The 24,402-nt window shown below is 37.2% G+C and overlaps 1 protein-coding gene and 1 non-coding gene across 2 annotated transcripts; both read right to left on the reverse strand.

The window, feature by feature from the left end:
* Positions 1–453: 453 nt before the first annotated feature.
* LOC141645101 (small nucleolar RNA R71) lies at positions 454–560 on the reverse strand. The gene has a single exon (XR_012544691.1). It is a non-coding gene; the product is annotated as a small nucleolar RNA R71 (small nucleolar RNA).
* Positions 561–9,493: 8,933 nt separating this feature from the next.
* LOC141641514 (uncharacterized) lies at positions 9,494–12,132 on the reverse strand. Its single transcript, XM_074450173.1, has 2 exons — positions 11,371–12,132; positions 9,494–10,018 (listed from the first exon to the last, which is right to left on the reverse strand). The coding sequence occupies exons 1-2, from the start codon at positions 12,130–12,132 to the stop codon at positions 9,494–9,496; spliced, it is 1,287 nt and encodes a 428-aa protein (XP_074306274.1).
* Positions 12,133–24,402: the final 12,270 nt, after the last annotated feature.

Raw genomic sequence — 24,402 nt, forward strand, 5'->3', positions numbered from 1 at the left:
GAAGGAGATCCACCTACATCTCCTGCCTCTACTTCTTCAGCTGAGACAGTTACTTCTCCAGAAATCCCAGTTATGGCCGAAGAAGCAACCATTGCTAGTCACTCAGAGCCAACAGCTGCGAATCTCTACAAAGGATTCGAACTACCTGGGGAGGCGAGAAAATTCGAGCCAAAGCCTTCCTATATTAACCTGGTTGAGAGAAACCAGTTCGGGGGAGCTGCAAATGAAGATGCAGCCAAGCACATGGAGATTTTTATTGATTATTGTTGCTCTATACCCCCGCCGGCCTGTGTGACCCAAGATCAGATCAAGGAGACCATTTTCATTTTCTCTCTTCGTGATGCTGCAAGAGAGTGGTATAGAGATCTGGACCGAGCCGCACATGGGATCACTGACTGGAATTCCTTAGCCCTGGCATTCTACAAAAAGTACTTCTCTGCCTCGAAGACGAATGCCATTAGAGCTCAGATCACGAGCTTTAAACAAGGGCCAGATGAAAACCTCCATGAAGCATGGGTCCGTTTCAAGAAACTGGTGCGAACCATACCGCACCATGGGTTCGAAAAATGGAGCTTGTGCAATCAGTTCTATAATGGACTGTACGACGATCAGAAGGCCATATTGGATCTGCGACCAATGGCCGATTTTGAGAACATGGGAGAGACCAAGGGGTGGAAGATCATCGATGATCTGGCCACTCATAAGGCCGAATATGGGAATTCGAGAGGAAACCAGAGGAGAGCTGCTGAATCTTCCTCTGTTGCTGCACTAGAAGCCCTCACTGCAAGGTTTGACAAATATGAATTAGGAGGAGCTTCTAAAGGTGGGATGTATCAAGTAAATGTTGTTTCAGACGGTCCTTTCGTCTGTAGAAGATGTGGAGCTGAGGGACATGTCTCCGAGAATTGTCCCAGTCCTTTCGAGTCTTGTGCTGCCTTTTAACACTATAGTCATACAAACACGTACTATGAGCCGAATGTCCACCCCAACTTGAGGTGGAGTAGCCAGAATGTTCTAAATCCGACTCAACCTCCACAACAGCAGCAGCAGCAAGCTTATGTGCCCCCTCATCATAAGCAACAACAATACCAAAAACCCCCTTATGTGCCGCGCAAAGAAAGCAACAACAATCCCATGGTTTCGATTTTTTTGAGTTTAAGAACTTCTTCTTTGAAGGAGTCCCAAGCTAGAGAGGCCGGAATGAAGTTACTAGAAAGCCAAATTGCTCAGTTGGCTAGTAAGAGCACCACTCGAGCTCCCGAACACTTACCGACTCAAACTTACCAGAAAGAGACCCTAAATGCCATTACTTTAAGGAGTGGGTCCAAACTGGAGGGGCCTGCTATGGTCGAGGATACCCCTGAAAAGAATGAGGCGGAACCGAGTCAAAACAAAGCTGTAACGAATAATTCAAAGAAAAAGGCGTCTACTAGGTATATCAGTCGATCGACTGATATACCCGGTCGATCGACTGAGATGCGGGTTACAGGAGCTTCTGGAACTGTGCATCTCAGTCGATCGACTGAGCAAGGTGGTCGATCGACTGAGACCCCTGCTGATATTGAGAAATTTCGTCCTTCAATGCCCGATAATTTGAGAGACCATTTGTTCCGGGGCACGACAACTCCGAAAGTGTTAGGGCCAGACCCGAGTGCTGATGGGTCCGTCCCGAGTCCGAAGTTTGATCCAATGTCGGTCAATGGCTCACATTTGAGACGGTCTGAGGAGGGTTCAAGCTTTAACATGGAGAAAGTAGTGGACTTCCAGCTTAAGTCCACAGATGCCGGCATGCGCAACTTAGAAGAGAGGGCTAAGGTACTTCTTACAGCCCCATATCCGGAGAGACTAGTGCCGACAAAGGAACATGTATCTTTCAGTAAATTTGAGAAAGTCATTCGTAGCTTGAATGTACAAGTACCTTTCCTTGAGTTGTTCAATCAAGTGCCTGCCTACACTAAATTCATGAAACAACTCTTGTCTAAGAAAAAGTCACTTGAACATGTTCATACTGTCGCACTAACCAAAGAGTCATGCTCTTATTTGTCTCACACTGCACCCCATAAACTAGAGGACCCGGGTAGCTTTTCTGTTCCTTGCAATATAGGTACCTTCTCTATTGAGAAGGCATTATGTGACTTAGGAGCTAGTATAAGCGTCATGCCCTTGAGTCTAGCTAGGAAGCTAAAATTGACTAGGTTTGCAGTAACAGATATGACAGTACAGATGGCTGACCGATCTGCGGTCCAGCCAATAGGAGTCTTAGAAGACATTCCTGTCCAAATAGGGAAGTTTTTCTTCCCTGTTGACATTGTTGTACTTGACATGCCTGAGGATGCTTATATACCCATTATTTTGGGTAGGCCATTTCTGCACACTGCTTGTGCAGTCATAGATGTCGGTCTGGGTACCTTGACTTTCAAAGTAGGCAAGCATTCTATTGTTTTCGCCCAACCTGCTAAGAAAAAAGACCCCATGTGGCCTGTGACTTGTAACACAGTTTCTGACAAGAAATCGTACTTTTTGCTTCCTGATTTACCTATCTCTATTCCTGTTGTAACCCCTCCGCCCCAGACTGGGAGCAAATTGAAGGAAGATTTGTTTATTTCTGATAATGCAGGAGCTGGTTTGGGGAAGGAAGAGCTGCAAGTCACTCTAGCTGCAAAGAAGCCAATCATTTCACGAGGAGGTCTTGGTTGCCTTAGCTATGCCACTGATGAGGAAGTTGATGACGAACCGGTCAAGGCACGGAAGTCCGACTTGGACTTTGATGAGCAAGAAGAGGTCATTGACTGGGGAGATGAAAGTGTTGATCCGTTGAGACATACGGACGTGGAAGCTAAGAAGGGTGCAGCTGCTACGATAAGCAACGTTGAGGCTACCTCTAGTAGCCAGAAGCCGACGAAGTGGGCCATTCCGTGGCCGTTCTTGATCAACTACTAGTTGATCACATGTTTTCCAAACTTTTTATTTGCTTTTGTTAGCCACTTTTTATTGCTTTTGTGTGCGCGAAACTTCGCATTTTATTTTGCTTAGCTTGCTTAGGATTTTATACATTTGAGACTTTGCTTTGGGTTATTGCGCAAATTTTGGGCGCGTATTATTGTGCATTTGAAGGTTTTTTAGACCTCTTTAGCTCACGTAATTGAGCAAATACGAAGAAATAAGGACTACAGCAGTATTTTCAGTCGATCGACTGGCTACATTGGTCGATCGACTGAGTTGCACTTTCCAGGAGCTACTGTTCCTGACACATTGGTCGATCGACTGCCGTTCTTAGTCGATCGACCAAGGACGCTGCTGTACTTATTCATGACCTCTCCCCTGCTGTATTTGGTCGATATGCGGACTTAAGGGAGTTTTCTCCTCCACTTTACTTTCCGTCAAATTATTTATTTCTTCTATTTTCTCAATTGTGCACAAATTTACCGCTTCAAAAATTGTCTTCTCGATTTTATGCGTGGGTTTTATTTGTCTTTCAGGTACTTTTTAGTAGCACTGCTGGCTACTGAAACCTCCTAGCTCACGCTGGTTTGGGGAGGTTTCCTTTGCTGCGTTTAAAGTCTTGTAAGTTCCCGATTTCCACTTCATGTCATTTTTATTTATTTTCCCGCAAATTCCAATTTCTCTTTTCTTCATTACATGATTTTGCACAATGGGGACATTGTGCGATTTGGTTTGGGGAAGGGTTTTGCGTCGCACATCATTTGCTTGCATTCACGTTTACATTCTGTTTTGCATTGTTCATTTCATTTTATACGAAATTCAAAAAAAATCTGAAAAATTTCAAAAAAATTCAATAAAAATGCACGTTTATTTTAGCATATAGGTCGAGTCGGAACGGTACTATTTCAAGGATGATATTGCATTTGCACCTGTTTTGCCTAAGCCTTGCTTGATTAACATGTTATTAGTAGAATCGTAAATGCATATCTACGAGTTTTCGTTAATTATTTGCTGGACTTGAGACTTGACTTTGAAAATTGGCAAGCTACATCATATTTCTGAGATTTAGAGCCTATAACTGGTGACATCTATGACCAGTTTATTTAGGAATGTGAGTAGTACTCCTTATGAGGCATGTCACATAAATGTGCATAAATATGAACTTAATCTGCTTAATACCTGTACGCATTCGGTCTGTGGTTAGTTGACACATGTGGTAGAGGTTTCCCCTATTCGTTTTGCCCATGAACCCCACACTGCCAAAAACAGCCTTTTTGTCCCATTACTACATCCTACATTTAGCCTGCCCTTGTCAAGCTAGTAGTCTGTGTTCTTGGGATTGTTACTTAGTTTTTGGTAGCATATGCTCATGTTTGAGATATTGTTGGAAAGATGAAAAGGAGGAAAGAAAGAAATGGAAAAGAAAAAAAAAATGATGATTTGAAAAAATGAAAAAGAGGTTCTGTACTGTTTAAGCAGTCGATCGACTGGCATTATAGGTCGATCGACTAAGGTTCGAGAGAAAGAAAAGAAATCGATTCGCATAATTCAATCCTTATCTTTTGGCGATTTTTGCTCCCATGTTTTATTCTTATCTTATGGGGAGTTAGTTGATTACTTTTATACCTGGAGATTGTGAGATTTGTGCTTGCTATAGCACCGTTCCATTTGTTTTTTGAGCAAGAAGTTGGATGTTGCCATATGGTTCCGTTTCGGTACTAGCTTGATCACCTGTACCTCCACTTTTCCATAAATGTTTTGCCTCTTCTTACCCATACCTCACATATCCACATATATACCTCGGCATATGTCATGGTCTCTTGTTGGTTGGAATGCGTATGTACGGTTGTAGAGATTGCTTTCATATTAGACTGCAGGCATGTTCTTATAGGTCGTAGTTAGGCGAGAGTCTTTACAAAACCAATTCTTTCTATCTTTACATTATTCACCTGTGCTTGTTTGAGTGATATGAGCGACCCGTGAGAGTCCAATTTGATGAGTCTCTACACTTGACGGTTCAGTAGTTTTAACGATTCCATAACTCGTTTGCATGATTCATTTGCTAATTGATTGTTGGTTGTGCATTAAATTGGTTTAGGCTTTACATGTTGCATTTCGCTCTGAGATTGAACTCGTTCCATTAGGTCATTAGATCGAGTCTAGTTCTTGCTTGGGGACAAGCAAGGGTTTTGTTTAGGGAAGTTTGATGCGTGTCTTTTATATGATGTTTTACATCCCATTTTACACGCATTTCAGAGCTCATTCATGTAGTTTATGCTACATTTCTCCCTATTTTCGTCTACTTCCGTATTTTTGTACATTATTGCAGAAATGTGAAGAATCCAGCAGAAATCGAGCTAAATCCATCCCCGAGTATCTTGCATTGCAATTGACGTGAAGTATTCGCTTAAGGAACGAGCTTGGTGCGCAATTCGAGGCCCAAAAGACAAATCCACGAGATTATAGAAGTCAAGTAGCAGCTCAAGCAGTCGATCGACCACTACCATCAGTCGATCGACCAACCATCGGGTTCGAAGCTCTGCTCATTGTTCATTCTATTGATCGATCGACCAGTCCTAGCAGTCGATCGACCAAACTGCTATTCCAGACGAGAATTAGAAGACCGTGAATCTTGAAGCCCAAAGTTATGTTAGGTTTAGGAAATAAAGTTACGTTAGTTGCAATATAACCAGAACGTAGAGACATCAAGTTTTGACATTAAGTTTCACATACGGTTCTTAGAAATAATTAGGGTTTGGGAAACTATTTCGCATTGGATTTTCGTTGTGATTTCAATCATTCCGTTACGATCCTTCTGCAATTTCGGTATTCACTTGCTCTATTTTTAGTTCATCTTTATTGCATTGATAGTATAGGAATTATTAGTTAGTCTCCCGAAACCGTATTATCTTTATTGTTAATTGTTTGTTCATTCGTTTTAAGCATGAAACTTTCTGCCTATTTCGTTAATTTCATTGTTGTTATCAACGTTAGTATGAGTAGCTAAATCAATTGTGTTAGGATGTAGGCGAATTATAGCGTAGGCGGCGTAGTATTGTTTTGGACTGAATTCGCGTGTCAGTCGATCGACCGCCATACCTGGTCGATCGACTGACCACGTGAGGTTACCTTTCGTTTTAATTGATTTTAATGTTGTATTTAGAATCGAATGCATGCGACCAGTTAGATGCTTAATTTATAACTGACCCATTAGATCGAAAGATAGGGACAATTGTTAGACCACCAATTAAAATGACTAAACTGTGCTGAGATCGAAAGATAGGTATAGTTTAGACCGTTAGTCACTTTTCAGGACGAGAGTCAGTATTGGTGATATTAGGGACTTATAGTGAGATCGGAAGATGCTATCTGTTAAGAGTGGACCGAGAGGACCTCTTGTTTTCCCGCCTCACTTGTGTTTGATTCAGACCGACTTAGTATGCTGTCGCCGAAGCTGTAATGAACCGACCATCCTAGTACCCCTTTTTTATCTGTTTAATCCGTCTTTTTAGTTTATTGTCTTTATTTATTCTTAGCTATAGACCAATTCAACTCAACCCATACACTCGTTACCTTAGACTAGAATTAGACAGCTAGAAATTACGTCTGCCTCCTTGTGGTTCGACCCTGTTATCACTAGCCTAGGTTAGTCTTAGTAGGAAATTATAAATCTTATTTTTGGTGCTCACAACGACGGGTACCAAATCCAATCACATCATGAGATGTTGGATAGGTATTGAGATATACACATCGTATCAACGAGAAATGTAGGTTATTCATTTCAATGAAAATGGAATTGCCATTAGCAGTCATGGTCGTTCATTGAACCTAAGAATGGTTGATCACATGATTATCAGTTACTAATGTTTCTGCCATTAGAATAATCATGCACATGTCCAATAATGAATCATATGCATAAGAGCATGATGAATCATTGGCAAGCCATAGAAGAATCGTCATGAATTCTCGAGGAGAACCGATGAGCGATTTCAGTGTTGGACAAAACACTCTGTTATGTGTCAAGAGGTTGCACATATTAAGTTCAAACACATGTAAGGATTTATGAAAATCCTAAGCTTTTAAGCTAAAAGGAAAAATAAGAAGTTTGGAAAAGTACTTAGTTGAAGTAAGAAGTTACTCAAAACTAATATTTCCTAATATGCTAGGACTTGTGAGAAGTGCTAGGCTAATCATCTTGAAAATTGTTGCAAGACTCTACAAAACATTTACCTAGTGCATTGTGAGTGGGTGGAGTACTTGATCAGTGCAATTTATATCACTCACCACAAAGTCATTGGTTATGTGATAATCAACAGGGAAGTTCTTTCAAGATAAAGAACCCAAACTGAGGTTGGGAACCTATATGTGTACTTGGTGAGGTTCATGCTATGAGAGATAACATGAACGTAAAGGGAAATGCGATAAAATAAGTTTGAACACATGGACAAATGGTATGTTAAAACTTCTATTGCAATCGACTTGTGTTAATACACTTACGATATGCATCACAAGGTTATAATACGGTATTGACTACCCGAATGTGATGTCGACATTTGTCGTTTGAGTTATTATTAACTCACCTTATACTTTGTTACATCCAAACGGGTTGTAGAGACAATTGAACCCCGTTAAAGTGAACACGGATTAGCATTGTATTCGCCCATAGTTACTTACATGAGGTGACGTCTCTAAGTGACTATAGTGTGATGCGATTGATGGCAAGTTCAAGTGCCATGGAGTCATATGAGAATGACTAGTCGATCACATAGGCAGACTGTTAGGAACACTTTGTCGGGCCTTATGACCGCTTATAGAGTTCTGCAAATTTATATAGCCTGGTCGTGGCGAGAGCTACTATAGTATTCTAATGAGTCGATTCTTTTGACTAAAGACAGTTCACCTAAGATGGCACAGTTTCAGATTAACTTTGATTTGTGTTACTACGACCTTCGTAAATGGGGTCAAATGGGCATATTTTGGGTTATGATGGTTGTGGCTAGTCGAAGGGAATAAGTGCGATCTGAATTGTCCACCCCTAGTCAGGGTTATAACAATATCTCAGGGCCACTCGAGGAGTAATGAACTGGAAATGCATGGTCACGCTCGGAAGATATCTATGGTAGATAAATCCGGTCAATCAGTTATTCTCCAGATCGAGGAAACCACTCTCGATATGATCACTTGCAAGTACGACCTGAAAGACACCTTGCATTGAGTGGAAGATAGTAATAGGACAAGAGAATTGGTGACGCACACTTGTCGAGGACAAGTGGGAGATTGTTGGAATATGTGTCCTCCGACAATAATGCGATCACAACTGTTGATCATGATGATCACATGTTTAAGTCTCATTTTAAAGAATACAATTAGGAAGTAATATTTTACTGTCAACTGGTCCACACATATCGGTAATGATTGGCTGACTAGAGTTTGACATTACTGTCGTGAGACGGTGGTGATCAGTTGATCCCCTTAGGTCATACCTAAAGGGTAACACTCTTAATTGATCATTTAATTGATCGTATGACGATACGGGTTAATTAAATTACTTAAAATTGATGGACGATTTTGGAAGTAGAATTTACGTGTCTCATTGTAATTTGATTAAATAAGATACGGTCTAAGTAATCGAATTGTTTTATTACTTAGATGAAATTATTGTTTAAGAAAACAATTGCATTTGAATGAATAAATTTATTATAAATACAAGATGTTGTGATTTATAATTGGTAAAATATTTTGGTACAAGTAATTATGAATTACTAAGTCAATTTTGTATATGACGTATTTTTATTAATGCGTTGATTTTTAATATGTTAAAAATACATAATAAGTTTACATTACATGTGACATGTGACAAATTGACAAAGATAAAATGGAATCCATTTTATCTATAAATGACCGAAATTTGGGGTGATGTTAGGAATATATTATGTTGATTATGTTAGTGGTAAACATAATCATTTCTTCCTAAACCTAGCCATGTAGCCCTACTTGCTCTTGTGAAGTCAACCTTGTGTATGCATTGGCCATTTCCCTCCCCATTCCACCCGGTTTTAAGAGGAGAAAACCATGGGTTTTTCTCCTTAATTTTTATCATATACACACTAAAAATATTAGTGCATTATTCATTCAACACACATCTAAAATAAGATTTTTTAGAGAGATAAATTCTTCCTTATTCTCCCTTTTCTCTTAACCGAAATATTGAGAAACAAAATAATATTTTGGTCAATTTTATACAAAATTAATATTGTTCTAGTAATAATAATATTAATTTTATTAAGTTGTTACTTTGGGTATTAATCCTTGGGAGGGATTCTCTACTTGAATCTTTGTTCATCCACTTAAGGAAGCTCAAGAACAAGTTAGTAGGAGAACTCACTTGTGCCCATATAATCTGAAATCTTCAATGTAAGATGATGATTTCTTCTTTAATTTTATTATTGTTTGCATGCATAAGATCAACATTTAATTTTATGACTAAATTAAATCATCACATATATGAATATGTCAAGTAATGATATATAGATTTTTAACAAAGAGAGGGCTAATAAAATCCATAATGAAGAACCCGAGCTTGGATTCTAGAGGTGGACAAATGCCCTCCATAAGTGGTAGCATGACAAGCTTGGAGGATAGTTCGACCTTCTTCTTGGGTGACACATCTTCGATAGATTTCATCATTGTATCTTCTATATAGGAAAGGATCTTCCCATACATATCTCCTAGACTCATATCTCAACTTCTTTCTAGCTTGGTTGTCCAGTTCTTTCGGGATAAAGTTAGAGCTCAAATAGTTGGCTATATCCGCATACCAAGGGTCGGAGTGCGTGATAGCTAAGATAGAGTCATCGGGCAACCACTCATCAATGGGGATTCCATCATCAACATCCCCTCGGGATTCTCTAGTCAATCTTGACAAATGATCCGCAACAAGATTCTCGGACCCCGGATTAGCCTTGATTATGACATCGAATTCTTGTAGTAGCAAAACCCAATGAATTAGTCTTGGCTTGGCATCCTTTTTTACCATGATTTGCTTGATAGCGGTGTGATCCGTGTAAACAATGACCTTTGAACAAAGAAGATATGGTCAAAAAATTTCAAAAGCATACACCACCGCCAACATTTCCTTTCTCGTGGTGGTGTAATTGGATTGAGTGTTGTCCAAAGTCTTGCTCACATAGGCGATCACGTGAAGCTTCTTATCATGTCGTTGGCCCAAGATCGCCCCTAGGGCGAAATCACTCGCATCACACATGAGCTCAAAGGGGAGATCCCGAATAGGCGGTTGTACAATTGGTGCTGAGACTAGAGCTTGCTTGAGCCTACAAAAGCTCTCCATACAACTTTCATCAAATACAAAGGGAGTGTCTTTGTCTAGAAGTGAGGTGAGGGGTTTAGCAATTTTTGCGAAATCCTTTATAAACCTTCTATAAAAAACCCGCATGACCCAAGAAACTCCTCACACCCTTGACATTGGTGGGTGGGGGAAATTTCTAAATCACCTCTACTTTGGCCTTATCCACTTGGATCCTTTTACTTGAAACAACATGACCAAGAACCACTCCCTCTTGCACCATGAAATGGCATTTTTCCCAATTGGATGAAAGTTTGGAGCACTTGGTAGAGGTTCTTCAAACAATCATCGAATGAGTTGCCATGGACACTAAAATCGTCCATGAACACCTCCATCTATTTCTCAATATATTTAGAAAAGATGGACATCATTGCTCTTTGAAATGTCCCGGGAGCATTGCATAGTACGAATGTCATTCTTCGATATGCGAAGACACCATAAGGACAAGTGAAAGTAGTTTTTGATTGATCATCCGAGTGGATGGGAATTTGAAAGAACCCGGAATAACCGTCAAGAAAGCAAAAATACTCATGATTAGCAAGTCTCTCGAGCATTTGGTCAATAAATAGAAATGGGAAGTGATCTTTGATTGAGGTGGAATTGAGCTTTCGATAATCAATGCACATTCTCCATCCCGTGACCGGTCGGGTAGAGATGAGTTCACCGTCCTCATTCTCAACCTTGGTCATACCGCCCTTTTTGGGGATAATTTGAACCGGGCTCACCCAATCGCTCCCCGAGATGGAGTATATAACTCCGGCCTCAAGTATTTATCAACTTCCTTCCTTACCACTTCCTTAAATTTCTCATTCAACCTCCTCATTGGTTAAGCGGAAGGAGTGAATTCATCTTCGAGTTTGATGCGGTGCATGCAAACTCGAGGATCAATTCCCGTGAGATCATCAAGACTACATCCAATGGCTTTCTTGTTTTCTTTGAGAACATCTAAAAGTTTTTATTTTTGATAAGCCGTTAATTAGGTTAGCATTAATGATGATGGGAAAGGCTTTTGCCTCATCTAAATAAGCATATTCAAGGGAGGGGGGCAAGGGTTTGAGGTCTACCTTTGGAGAGTTCTTACCCTCAACTTCATCAAGAATTGGTGGCAAAGCCTCGTAGTCCTCTTCTAAATGCTCCCCAAAACATTTATCCTTTGCATCTTCAATCACTTCCTCTAACATGTCCACCGAATAGACACTCTCAAACATTGGTTGTGACATGGCCCCGGTCAAAGAGAATTCAACAACATTCCCTCCCACCTTGAAGGTGAGCTTCCCCTCTTTGAAACTAATTTTAACATCTCCGGTTGCTAGGAAAGGTCTTCCTAGAATGATTGGTGTTTGTTGATCTTCCGGAATATCAAGCACAATGAAATCCGCCGGGATATAGAAGTCGCCAACTTTGACCGGCACATCCTCAATCACTCCCATCGGTCTTTGTACCGATCTATCCGCAAGTTGTAATGTCATGGAGGTGGGAATCATGTCATGTAGCCCAACTTTCTTTGCAATGGGGAGAGGCAAGATGCTAAAACTTGCACCAAGATCACAAAGTGCCCTCTTGATGCTTACATTACCCACCGTGCACAGAATGGAAAAACTCCCCGGGTCTTGTAATTTCTCTGGCATGGGATTGAGTAAAATTTCACTATATTCTCCTCTAATAGAGACTACACCATCTCCTCCAATGATTCTCTTCTTGGTCAAGACATCCTTCAAGAATTTTATGTAGAGAGGCATTTGTGTCACTACCTCAGTGAAAGGCAATGGAACCTCAAACTTTTTCAACATATCCACGAATTTGGAGAACTTCCTCTCCTCATTCATGACTCTACTTCTATTAGGAAATGGGATTGGAGGGTTAATGTGTTGGGAAATGTGTCCTCAACAATAGTGCGATCATATGATTTAAAATCATTATTAAATCTCATTTTAAAGAATACAATTGGGAAGTAATATTATTCTTTATCACAACGGTCAACATATATCGGTAATGATTGGCGACTAGAGTTTGACATTTTCGTCGTGCGACGGTGGTGATCGATTGACCCCTAGGTCATACCTATAGGGCAACACTCTTAATTGATTATTTAATTAATCGTATAATGTTACGAGTTAATTAAATTACTTGAAAATTGACGGACGATTTTGGAAGTATAATTTACGTATCATTTTGAAATGTGATTAAATGAGATACGGTCTGAGTAATTGAATTGTATCATTACTCGGATGAAATTAATGTTTAAAGAAACAATCAAAAATTGAATGAATTATTATAAATACAATCAGTTGTGATTTATAAATGGTAAAATTTTTGGCACAAGTAATTATGAAATTACTAAGTCGATTTTTGTATGTGACGTATTTTTGATGATACGTTGATTTTTAATATGTTAAAAATACATAACAAATTTATGTGACATGTGACACGTGACATATTGACAATTGACAAAAATAATATGGAATCCATATTAACTCAAGTGGGCCGAAAATTAGAGGAGTTTTAAGCTAATTATATGTTGATTATAATTAGTGGAGGGCATGATGATTACCCTAGTCACTAGCCATGCAACCCTATGGTTTATTGTAAAGAACAATTTTTCCATGCATTGGCTCTCCTCCCACTACCCTTGTCCGGTTTTTAAGAAGAGAAAAACATTTGGTTTTTCTCTTAATTTTTACCTCTTATACAATAATGTAATTGTATTGTTCATTCACTTTTTTTACTCATCCAAAATAAGATTTCTAGAGAGATAAAAAGCTCTCTTATTCTTCCACACACAAAACCGAAAATATCAAGTGTATTGTAATATTTTTGGGTCATTTTTCTACTAAATTAATATTGTACTAGTTCTTATAATATTAATTAGATTAAGAGTTAAGCTTTGGGTATTATTCCTAAGGAGAGATCCTACACTTGGATCTTGTTCTTCCATTAAAAGAAAGCTCAAGAACAAAAGAAAAGGAGATTTCTTTTGTGCCCATTTGAACCGAAATTTCAATGTAAGGATATGATTTCTCCTCTAATTGTTTTAATGTTTGCATGCATAAAATCCGTTTTAATTTTATGACAAATTAATTTAGACATATATGAGTATGTTAGTATGTATATAAATCTACATTTCCTTCAATTGGTATCAGAGCCACGGTTGTTTGCATGCAAATTGGTTAAAAGTTTTTCCGAGTTATAAGAATAACAAATAAAACTTGTAAAATTTGTGTTATTATGATATATCACGAAATTATTACATGCATATTAATATTTCTGGTCCTAAAGTGTTTTAGGATATTTTGGTTAATTTTTCGGATTTTTATTGTTCATAATTTACAATAATGGCATTTAAATGTGATTTTATGAGTAAAAATGTCATTTTTGGTCTAAAATTTGCTATACTTCGAATTTTCCAGTAATTTTTGGATATGTTGTCACATATAATATTTTGAGATAACCTGTAAATTTTCATAATTTTATGAGTTTTTATGCTCGAAAAATGGATTTTTCATTATTAAATTCGGATTTAAAGTGAAAAATAGGTTAATATGAGTTAAATTTCGAATCTGGTCATAGAAATTTTATATGTTGTCACATGCAATTTTACAAGATGTGTGTAAAATAATTGGCTATAAAGAAGTCTTTTTGCATGATTTATGGATTTTTGAAGAAAAATAGCATAAATAGTGACATTATTAGTTAAAAATTAATAAAACATAATCTATGACTTAGGAAAAACGTCTAATGTTGCTTTTTATTATATTTTTCAGATTTAAAATTGAAAAGTTAATGAATATAATTTTTCCTCATGTTTTTCGATTATTTTAGTAAAAATCGATAAACCGCAACATTGTTTTTCCGGGAAAAATTTCGAAATTTTTAACCTAAGATTTTGAACATTATGAGTGTCATGGTAATTTTCCATAATGTTCATGAGTTTAAATTTCAAATTTTGAATTTATTTGAAGTTTTGTGATTTATTTGAAGTTTAATTAATAGCTTATTTTTTGTATTTTGGACTATTAATGAACAATTTTAGAAATTTGAGTTAATTATGGTCAAATTATTAGTGATGACTAAATTTTGAGTCCTAAGAGGTTAGGGTAATTAACTTATGCATAAATATGAATTTATGTATTTTTGTGATTATAAAATGTTGAAATCACGCAAATCCGTAAAAACCGAGTAATATACGATATTGGCTAATTAAAGGCGATTTAGCATAAAATGAAGCATGTTCATACATATTATAATGCTGCATTTTTCTTTATGATTGTCATAATTTTTAATTTATGTAATTTTGAATTATGTAATTTTACTTAGTATGGCCTTAGATTTTAATTGGTATTTCCCGAAATGTATGGGAATATCGATTCGGTTGTAATTTTATTGTGATCTCGTATCACCGTTTTGTAATTTAATAGATTTATTTTATTTTAGTTACAAATGTATAATAGGAAATTATGTAATTATTTATGTAATTTTATTCATTCCGGAGTTCCCAAAGACGGATTTCTTCAAGAATGGCGATACATAAAGACGGTGTAACCTCGAGATGCGTGCCACAACCGAAGTTCAAGGGACCAATGGAGTTGGTTTCCGAATATGTAATAGTTAAAGAGTTTTTATATTTTAGGAAAGGCCATACTAGGATTTATTTATCTTTATGCTTGCATTTTATTTTATGTCACATGCATCGCTAAATCGCCATAACTAAAACATGCATCTTCTTTTATCGAGTTTATCGACCGTGTCAATTAGAATTATCGTAGTTCACCGCTTTAGTTCACCTAAAACGTGATAGATAATAAATTGACATGACCTCTCGCTAAAACAAAACAATTGAGACATAGCCTTACCAAATAGTAGAAACCATGAAAACCTATTTCGTGAGGGAGTGCACTCGGCCCTACCGGGGTACAAACCTTGTTACGTAGGGGAAGTGGGTGATAAATGTCAATCCACCGAATTCATGTTGATGAGGGTTTCATCGGCCATACCGTGCCCAAGTTGATGTGGATTTGGATCATGGACACATTTATTCGAAATTTGGATTGAGCTCAACGGAAGTATTCGCGACCGTAGTTGCATGTGTTCCGGGCTATAGATAAATATTATAGTAATTTTATCGACCAAGAGTTCTAAAAGTAGAATCGATTAAAGCGTTAATCCACCGAGTTATATTGATAAGGGTTTCATCGGCCATACCGTGCCTAAGTCGATATGAATTTGGGTCTTGGAATCATTTATCATAGTTGGGTAGAGGTCACTATGTAAATGCTTTACTTGTTATTTACAAGTATTATTATTAAAACGATAAATGTTGAGTTTTCCACTATTCCGTTATCATTTTGTTCTATTTCTTTACCACATTCATATACGATATCATTTCGTTTTTTATTCAAATCTCCATTAAAATATCGTAACTAAAGACAAATATGAATTTGCTTCTAAAACCTCAAATTAACCATTGCTAAGGATCTCTTGTAAAGAGTATAGATTAAAGTTATTCATTATCAAACAGGTTTTTGATTCTTGACTAACACATCTACTTGCGATGGATTGTTATTCATATACTTAATTGAATTAAGTACCTTGAAGCGATAAATAATTTTGGTAATTAGTTTTGTCAGAATTCGTAATTGACCAAAATAACGCAACCACTTCAATGAAAGTTTTAAGACTAAAACGAACAAATGAAGAGTAATCTTCATAAGATTCAACTTTGCTTCTCTAAGTAAAGACTCATTGAATTGAGTGGGAGCATTCTCTTAAACCGTTAAGATGAGGACGAGGTTCAAGAAGTAAAGATTATAATGGAATTGATACAAGGTAATGTTAAAGGTAAAGTTGTTGAGAATGACAATGCTAAACCTATCAATCCCGACCGTTATAGTTTCCATTGTCTTAAATGTTGGACACGAGAAAGGAAACTACCCCAAATTATTGAAGAATCAACAAGTTAGTTGTGGGACATCTAATGGGACCTTCTTCTTTAAATGTTTATTTGATTAAACATAAAATTTTGCTAATACTACTTCGTCAATATTAGAAACCAGTGGAGGTTTTCATCATTATGTTTGATACATAGGATGATTAGAATATGACGACTAGCAACAATGAAGTCGAGAGAAAGAGTTATTGTGTACTAAATCTAGTTTTTGGGTTTGGAGTTATACTTAATTGTGACTATTAAGTACATAAACTTTAAATGAGAATATAAACTTGTTACGATACAAAAGAGGTTTCACTTTTGTGACACTATACACCACGATTTGATGTATGGCTAGCTCATTATCAAGGTGAATATATTCTAAACCAAACTAGAATAATATATCATGAATATGATGCAAGACTCAAAATTGGTAACCCAAGATTAAACCTTAAATTTTGGAATGATTAACGCAAAGAGTTATCGAGTACTCTTGAAACCATTAGATTGTTAATGGTATATGCGTATCTTGTATTCAAAGCAAGATGTCTCGTGCCTTTTGGTTAAAAAGGAGATCGAGGTTGTAAATCATTGATCCATAATAGGTTAATCATTTTCTTTTACCAACGATTTAAGTTGATGCTAATATGTTCACTTAATAAGGTAAATAGAGAAATCTTTGAAGTATTTCAAAGAGTTCAAGGAATCACGATTTAGTCGTGATGGGATTATCAAAGTGAAGACTTTGATATAAGCCAAATGAATTGTGATATAGTATCACAAATTAATCTCTCTTAACACGCATTATGGGATAATGTATGATTGGATAAGAATTCAAACACTATTCGATAAGGTTTGGACTTCGATCAAGTTACTTTGAGTTACTTGATCCCTTTGGGGATTTTATCATTTTGTCTAAATTATTTTTCCACTAAAACGAATCATATGAAATATGAAATGGTAAGGGTACCATGTTTGTAAGTTTTCACAAGAAACAAATGCTCATTTTTCCCTTTTCAATTATCACGAGTACGACGAGTTTGCGGCTCATGAAGCTGTCTTTCTAAAATACAAGTTTATTTCTAGAAGACAGAGTGGGAGAAAATTATTCAAAGAGCCACAAAGATGTTATGTCGCAAGAAACTGGTCTTTCTTGGCTACATGAGACGTTTTGTGTAAGATGTTGTTTCTTTAAAACCTACGAGGTTAAATTCGTCATTTGTTGAAAATGATGAATTCATGCTACTTTTAAGAAAGTAAAGAGTTTATAACTTACAAAGAAATTGTTTGATTCAAGTTGATTACTTCTGGAAAGTAATGAACGTATGACTTACATAAGAGTGTTGAAGTCACAACTCAATACAAGGCTTAGAGCCATGAAAATCCGAAACAAAAGGCTTGATTAGTGACAAAGGGTTTTGCACTAATAAAGAGAGATTTCAAAGCAAGATTGGTCGCAAAGGGTTTTGCACTAAATGAAATGCTTAAGTCTATTTGGATCTTCTTAGGGATTGTGTTTCAGGATATGCGCACAGCAAGTGAATCTAAAACCCACTTCTTCAAAAGAAGGAATGTATTCACTACATGTCAAGAGTTTTGTAGATTTTTGCAATCCTAAGATAATGTAAAACTTAAGAGAGGGTCTTAAGTAGGACATCAATGAGTTGGAATCAAAATTTTGATCATGTGATAAAACATTTCTCAATAAGTCGAGAAGTTGTGTTTATACATGGAGTTTAGTGGGAGTTACGGAAATTTTAATTAGTCCGATATGTGGATGACATATTGATCATTGCGAATGATTTAAGACTTTTTGAGTATTATAATACATCTTTAATATACGGATTTATGAAGATAAATCCACATGATATTAGCGTCAGTAAGAAGTCTTATGTTGATAAGAGTCATGACTAGTTCAATTAAATTGAACATATTTGATTGATTTCATTTACTTCCGCTGCCGAATCAATTAAAAAGAAATGATGTGCAACACTTCATATAATTTGAGTATGATGAGTTGTTTTCAAAATCGAATTTAAGTAATCTTTGCCAAGTAAGCCATAAAGATTACCCTTAAGTGCATGCAGAAGCATTAAGGAAGTAAAGCAAAGTGTTTATGATGCAATTTTGTGTAAGGGTGTTACACAAGTGACAATTGACAATTGAGGTTGCGCATGGTTTCCGACAAAACCATAATCAAAACACATTAGGATGGTTAAGATACCATTGTTGCTATGATAATTAAGAAGTAGATTTTCTAGAATCGTTCTAGGCAATAAAGAACAATGAGAGATATTTATAACGGAAATTGAGTACACTTGCAATCATGAGATATGCAAAAAGGATGAGTCCCGCACACTGTGAAAACAGTGGGAGCTATTCTTAGGCTAAGAGGGCCTATGTCTTGATTGGATCTCGACACGTACTCATAAAGTTTTGTGATGCAAATGTATACATTACAAAGGAAAATGAGTATGTAGTAAGGTTGAGTAAGGTACAAGAAGTTGAAAAAACCTACTAACCAAAGCCTTCTCAAAGGCTAAACATGATGAGTCATGTCATTTCAATTGAATTGAAATGAACAACTACATACAAGATCAAATTAGATTATAGAACATGAAATAGTAATCAAGCATTGACTATTCATATGTGATAATCGCATTTGTCGTTCGAGTTTTACTTTAAAACTCTTTTATTATACCTTGTTACATCCAAACGGGTTGTAGAGACAATTGAACCCCGTTAAAGTGAACACGGATTAGCAAGGTATTCGCCCATAGTCACTTGTATGAGGTGACGTCTCGAAGTGACTAGAGTGTGATGCGATTGATGGCAAGTTCAAGTGCCATAGAGTCATGTGAGATGACTAGTCGATCACATAGGCAGACTGTTAGGAACATTTTGTCGGGACTTATGACCGCTTATAGAGTTCTGGCAAATTTATATAGCCTGGTCGTGGCGAGAGCTACTATAGTATTCTAATGAGTTGATTCTTTTGACTAAAGACTATTCACCTAAGATGGCTCAGTTTCAGATTAACTTTGATTTGTGTTACTACGACCTTCGTAAATGGGGTCAAATGGGCATATTTTGGGTTATGATGGCTGTGGCTAGTTGAAGGGAATGAGTGCGATAGGAATTGTCCATCCCCTTGTCAGGGTTATAACAATATCTCGGGGCCACTCGAGGAGTAATGAATTGGAAATGCGTGGCCACGCTCGGAAGGTATCCAGAGTGGATAAATCCGGTCAATCAGTTATTCTCCAGATCGAGGAAACCACTCTCGATATGATCACTTGCAAGTACGACCCGAAAGACACCTTGCATTGAGTGGGAGATAGTAATAGGACAAGAGAATTGGTGACGCACACTTGTCGAGGACAAGTGGGAGATTGTTGGGAAATGTGTCCTCAACAATAGTGCGATCATATGATTTAAAATCATTATTAAATCTCATTTTAAAGAATACAATTGGGAAGTAATATTGTTACTGTCAACTGGTCAACATATATCGGTAATGATTGGCTGACTAGAGTTTGACATTACTGTCGTGCGACGGTGGTGATCAGTTGACCCCCTAGGTCATACCTATAGGGCAACACTCTTAATTGATTATTTAATTAATCGTATAATGTTACGAGTTAATTAAATTACTTGAAAATTGACGGACGATTTTGGAAGTATAATTTACGTATCATTTTGAAATGTGATTAAATGAGATACGGTCTGAGTAATTGAATTGTATCATTACTCGGATGAAATTAATGTTTAAAGAAACAATCAAAAATTGAATGAATTATTATAAATACAATCAGTTGTGATTTATAAATGGTAAAATTTTTGGCACAAGTAATTATGAAATTACTAAGTCGATTTTTGTATGTGACGTATTTTTGATGATACGTTGATTTTTAATATGTTAAAAATACATAACAAATTTATGTGACATGTGACATGTGACATATTGACAATTGACAAAAATAATATGGAATCCATATTAACTCAAGTGGGCCAAAAATTAGAGGAGTTTTAAGCTAATTATATGTTGATTATAATTAGTGGAGGGCATGATGATTACCCTAGTCACTAGCCATGCAACCCTATGGTTTATTGTAAAGAACAATTTTTCCATGCATTGGCTCTCCTCCCACTACCCTTGTCCGGTTTTTAAGAAGAGAAAAACATTTGGTTTTTCTCTTAATTTTTACCTCTTATACAATAATGTAATTGTATTGTTCATTCACTTTTTTTACTCATCCAAAATAAGATTTCTAGAGAGATAAAAAGCTCTCTTATTCTTCCACACACAAAACCGAAAATATCAAGTGTATTGTAATATTTTTGGGTCATTTTTCTACTAAATTAATATTGTACTAGTTCTTATAATATTAATTAGATTAAGAGTTAAGCTTTGGGTATTATTCCTAAGGAGAGATCCTACACTTGGATCTTGTTCTTCCATTAAAGGAAAGCTCAAGAACAAAAGAAAAGGAGATTTCTTTTGTGCCCATTTGAACCGAAATTTCAATGTAAGGATATGATTTCTCCTCTAATTGTTTTAATGTTTGCATGCATAAAATCCGTTTTAATTTTATGACAAATTAATTTAGACATATATGAGTATGTTAGTATGTATATAAATCTACATTTCCTTCATAATGGTCTTTTTGGGAGATAAGGCTTGCTTGGTGTTAGTCTCCTCACTTGCTTCTTCACCTTTCTCTTGGTTTCTTTCAACCACTCTTTCTTGGCCTCTTTCAACCCATATCTCTTCCAATACAAAGTTTTCATCATCTTCAACATAGTCTCCCAATTTCCCTTTCTTGGTATAGTCAACTCGACTTGATGGTGAGGGAGGTGGACTCTCCTCACCATCTCTCATCACATCTCTCTTTCTCTTAGCTTCATAGTCCTTGTAGGAGTCCTTCAAGTCTTTCCCACTCCTCAAGGTCACCACATTTGCTTGTTGATATGGTGGTGGTCCATTCCTAGGATGGGAGCCTTGAGGAGGAAATGAGTGAGGAACCCTTTGAGAAGAAGAAGGGTTTTGGCTTGCCATGTATGAATCAAATGTCCTTTGATGTGCTTGGACATTTGATAATTCGGTCTTCAAAGCTTTTAATTGATTATCCACTTTGGCATCCATGTCCCTTAGCAATTTCTCAAGGGAAGAGTTGGGATTGGGTGGTTCTATGTATTGTTGATTTTGTGAAGGTTGGTTGAAATTTTGTTGTTGTTGATACCCTTGTTGTTAGTATCCTTGTTGTTGGTTGAATGGTTGATGAGGTTGTTGGTTTGAGTGGTAGCCTTGTTGTTGGTATGGAGGATTTTGGTTTTGGTTGCGGTAGTTGTCTCTTTGATGGGTGGGATGTAGTTTGGATTGTCATGGTGTCTTTGGCCTCGGTAGTTAGAGCTTTGGCCTTGGCTTTGGTGGTATTGCCGAGAGTGGTCGGGTTTGGGTGGAGCATATATTGAGGTTGTTTATATTTCGGATCCAACGGTTGTCCCGTATATGAAAACTTCGAGTCTTGATTAGGGAAAGCAAGGTAAAGGGTCTCGTGACGTTGGTAGGAGACCCTAGGTACACCTTGCCCTTGGAGAGAAAAACACTCTTGTGGTTGGTCATCTTCCGGTATGGATGAACAATACTCAATGGTATGCCCCACACCGCCACAATAATCACAAAACATTTGAGGAGGATAGTGCATAGGTGGAGACCTTGTTTCTTGGACATAATAAACCTTGGAGTGACTAGGTCCACCTTCATTAGCACGCTTCGATTCCCCTTGCTTCTTTGCTAATTTGAATTCCTCAAATTCCTTTGTCAAGGTATCCAATTTTACCTTATACTCCATCTCTATCTTGGAAGGTCCTTCACTTTTGTAGTCCACATATCTAGCATAACTACTCTTCATCTCGGAAATGTTTTGAATTATTTCCGTGATTTTAGCGTTGTTCATTCCATCAAAATTTCCACCCGACGCCGCCACGATCATGTCCCAAAACCTTTGCTCAAGAGTTTGGAAAAAAGTTTGGGTGGTCATCCATTTCGGGATACCATGATGTGGACAAGATGCTAGGAGGTCTCTAAAACGTTCCCAAGCTTCACTTAGAGTTTCCATTGGTTTTTGTTTGAATGTTTGAATCTAATGGCGAATCCTTGCGGTTTTAGAAAGCGGATAGAATTTGTTGATGAAGGCCTTGGATAGAGCTTCCCAAGTAGTGAAAGTGCCCGGCTCATGGGAATTTAACCATTTCTTAAAGTTATCCTTTGAGGTGATGGGGAAGAGCATCAAGAGCATTTGCTCCTCCGTCACACCCTTGTGCTTGATGGAGCCCACTTTCTCCTTGAAGGATGTAAGGTGTTGGTGTGCATCTTCATTCTTCATTCCATAAAAAGTGTCTTGTTGCATGTAGTTGATCACATGATGCCGGAGTTCAAATGTATTAGGAGCAAGAGCTCCATAGTTGACAGCCGAACATGCACGGTTGGGGTCCGGTCTATTATAATAGCCCATGGGTTGGTCCGTCATGTCGTCGTTTATGAGATTTTTTCGTGGAGAGTCGGTTTCGTTAGTATGGTTGGAATGTAGTGAATGTGTTGGTGAATTTTGTGGTGAGTCAATGGGAGAGTTTTGTGGTGGAGAGTTTTGTGGAATATGAAGGGTGGAGGAAGAGGGTGGTTGGTTTGGATTATCTATTGTGGAATTTTGGTTGATTGGTGGGTTAAAAATGGGTGGAGATCCTCGAATTGCCGAATGAGCTAATCTTCTTCTTGCCCGGAATATCTTCTCGATCTCGTGATCAAGTGGGAAAAGAGGTCCGATATAGCACCTATTCATGCACTTAACAAAAGATCAAATATTCCTAATGCAAAAGTTGCACTAGGACAAAGGGGAAAATAAATAAGCAACAAAATAAGAGAACTAAGCCTAGATGTAAACAAACAATCCTATCCAATGTTACCGTCCACGGCAACGGTGCCAAAAACTTGATGTATGATTTATTTATAACCTCACAAGTGAATGAGGGTGTCGCGAGTATGTGAAGGTCGAACCCAAGAGACGATATCTATGGTACTAGGATTGGTTATTTAACTACTAGTTTAATTCAACTAAAAGGGAATTGAGTGATTTAATTAACTAAAGAGAATTACTAAACAAGAAAAATTAGACAAATTCTATGGATGGTTATTAACAATAATTAAGAGACTAGGATATTGGGTTCACTCATATGGTTAAGGGGAGACATGCACAGGGTGATAAATTCGAAAGCAAAAGCATAGAAAAGACTCTATCTCTCGATATGAGACTAATCCCTAAGTTAAGATCGATTAAATCCTCACCTAATCAACTCAACTACAATTTTATCATGCTAATCCTATTCACTAGTCAAGTTCTCACTTAACAAGCAAAGATAGATAGTGAAAACACTTAAATCCTCATTCAAGCATTAACACAAACACCTAGCATGCATAATAAAATTGAAAAGCTTAGACTCAAGAATTATAATCATTCTATGCTATAATCTACCCTCATGAATCCATATGAGATCCCCCTCCATCCTAGTAGAGTACTACTCACACATAGTTATGATAACAAACACAAAAGATGGATGCTTTGACATGTAATAAGCAAGAGGAGACATAATATGAAGATGGATTAACTAAATAACTTGAATATGTAAACAATTGAAAGATAAATAACAATAAGGAAGAGATTATACCAATAATAAAGACAAAGTTGCAATCTTTGATTAAATGGAAGAACAATCTTCACCAATCTCCAATTTACAACCCAACACTAAATGTAAACAATTCAACAATATACTATTTCTAAACTAAAATAGCAAGTAACTAAAGATTGACTAAAGAAAGATTGAAGTTTTGATTAAGGGTTTGCATAAGATTAAGGTAGTAATTTCAGATCTAGGGTATTGTGTACAAATGATTAAGGGAGGGGGTATTTATAGGTTGCACAACAATTAGGGTGAAATTACAAATGGGCTTCAAAATGCGGAGGTGTACTCCCAGCCGGTGGGCCGGCTGCCGGTGCCTAGCCCGGCTGGGAGTTCTCTCGAAGAAATTTGTGATTTCAAAGTCATCAGGTGTGCTCCCGGGGGTGCTTAGGTGCCTAGCCATTTGGGAGTACATTGACTTCTTCTTTTCTTCATT

Source organism: Silene latifolia, chromosome 2, assembly GCF_048544455.1.
Source record: "Silene latifolia isolate original U9 population chromosome 2, ASM4854445v1, whole genome shotgun sequence".
Classification (NCBI taxonomy): Eukaryota; Viridiplantae; Streptophyta; class Magnoliopsida; order Caryophyllales; family Caryophyllaceae; genus Silene; species Silene latifolia.

Bases quoted from the DNA above. Each gene is read 5' to 3' on its own strand.
- LOC141641514 (XM_074450173.1), bottom strand. From the start codon at position 12,132: ATGAATGAGGAGAGGAAGTTCTCCAAATTCGTGGATATGTTGAAAAAG. The intron at 10,019-11,370 runs GTAGACCTCAAA...CTTTGTTCAAAG, and splicing joins AGGGTAAGAACTCTCCAAAG to GTCATTGTTTACACGGATCA.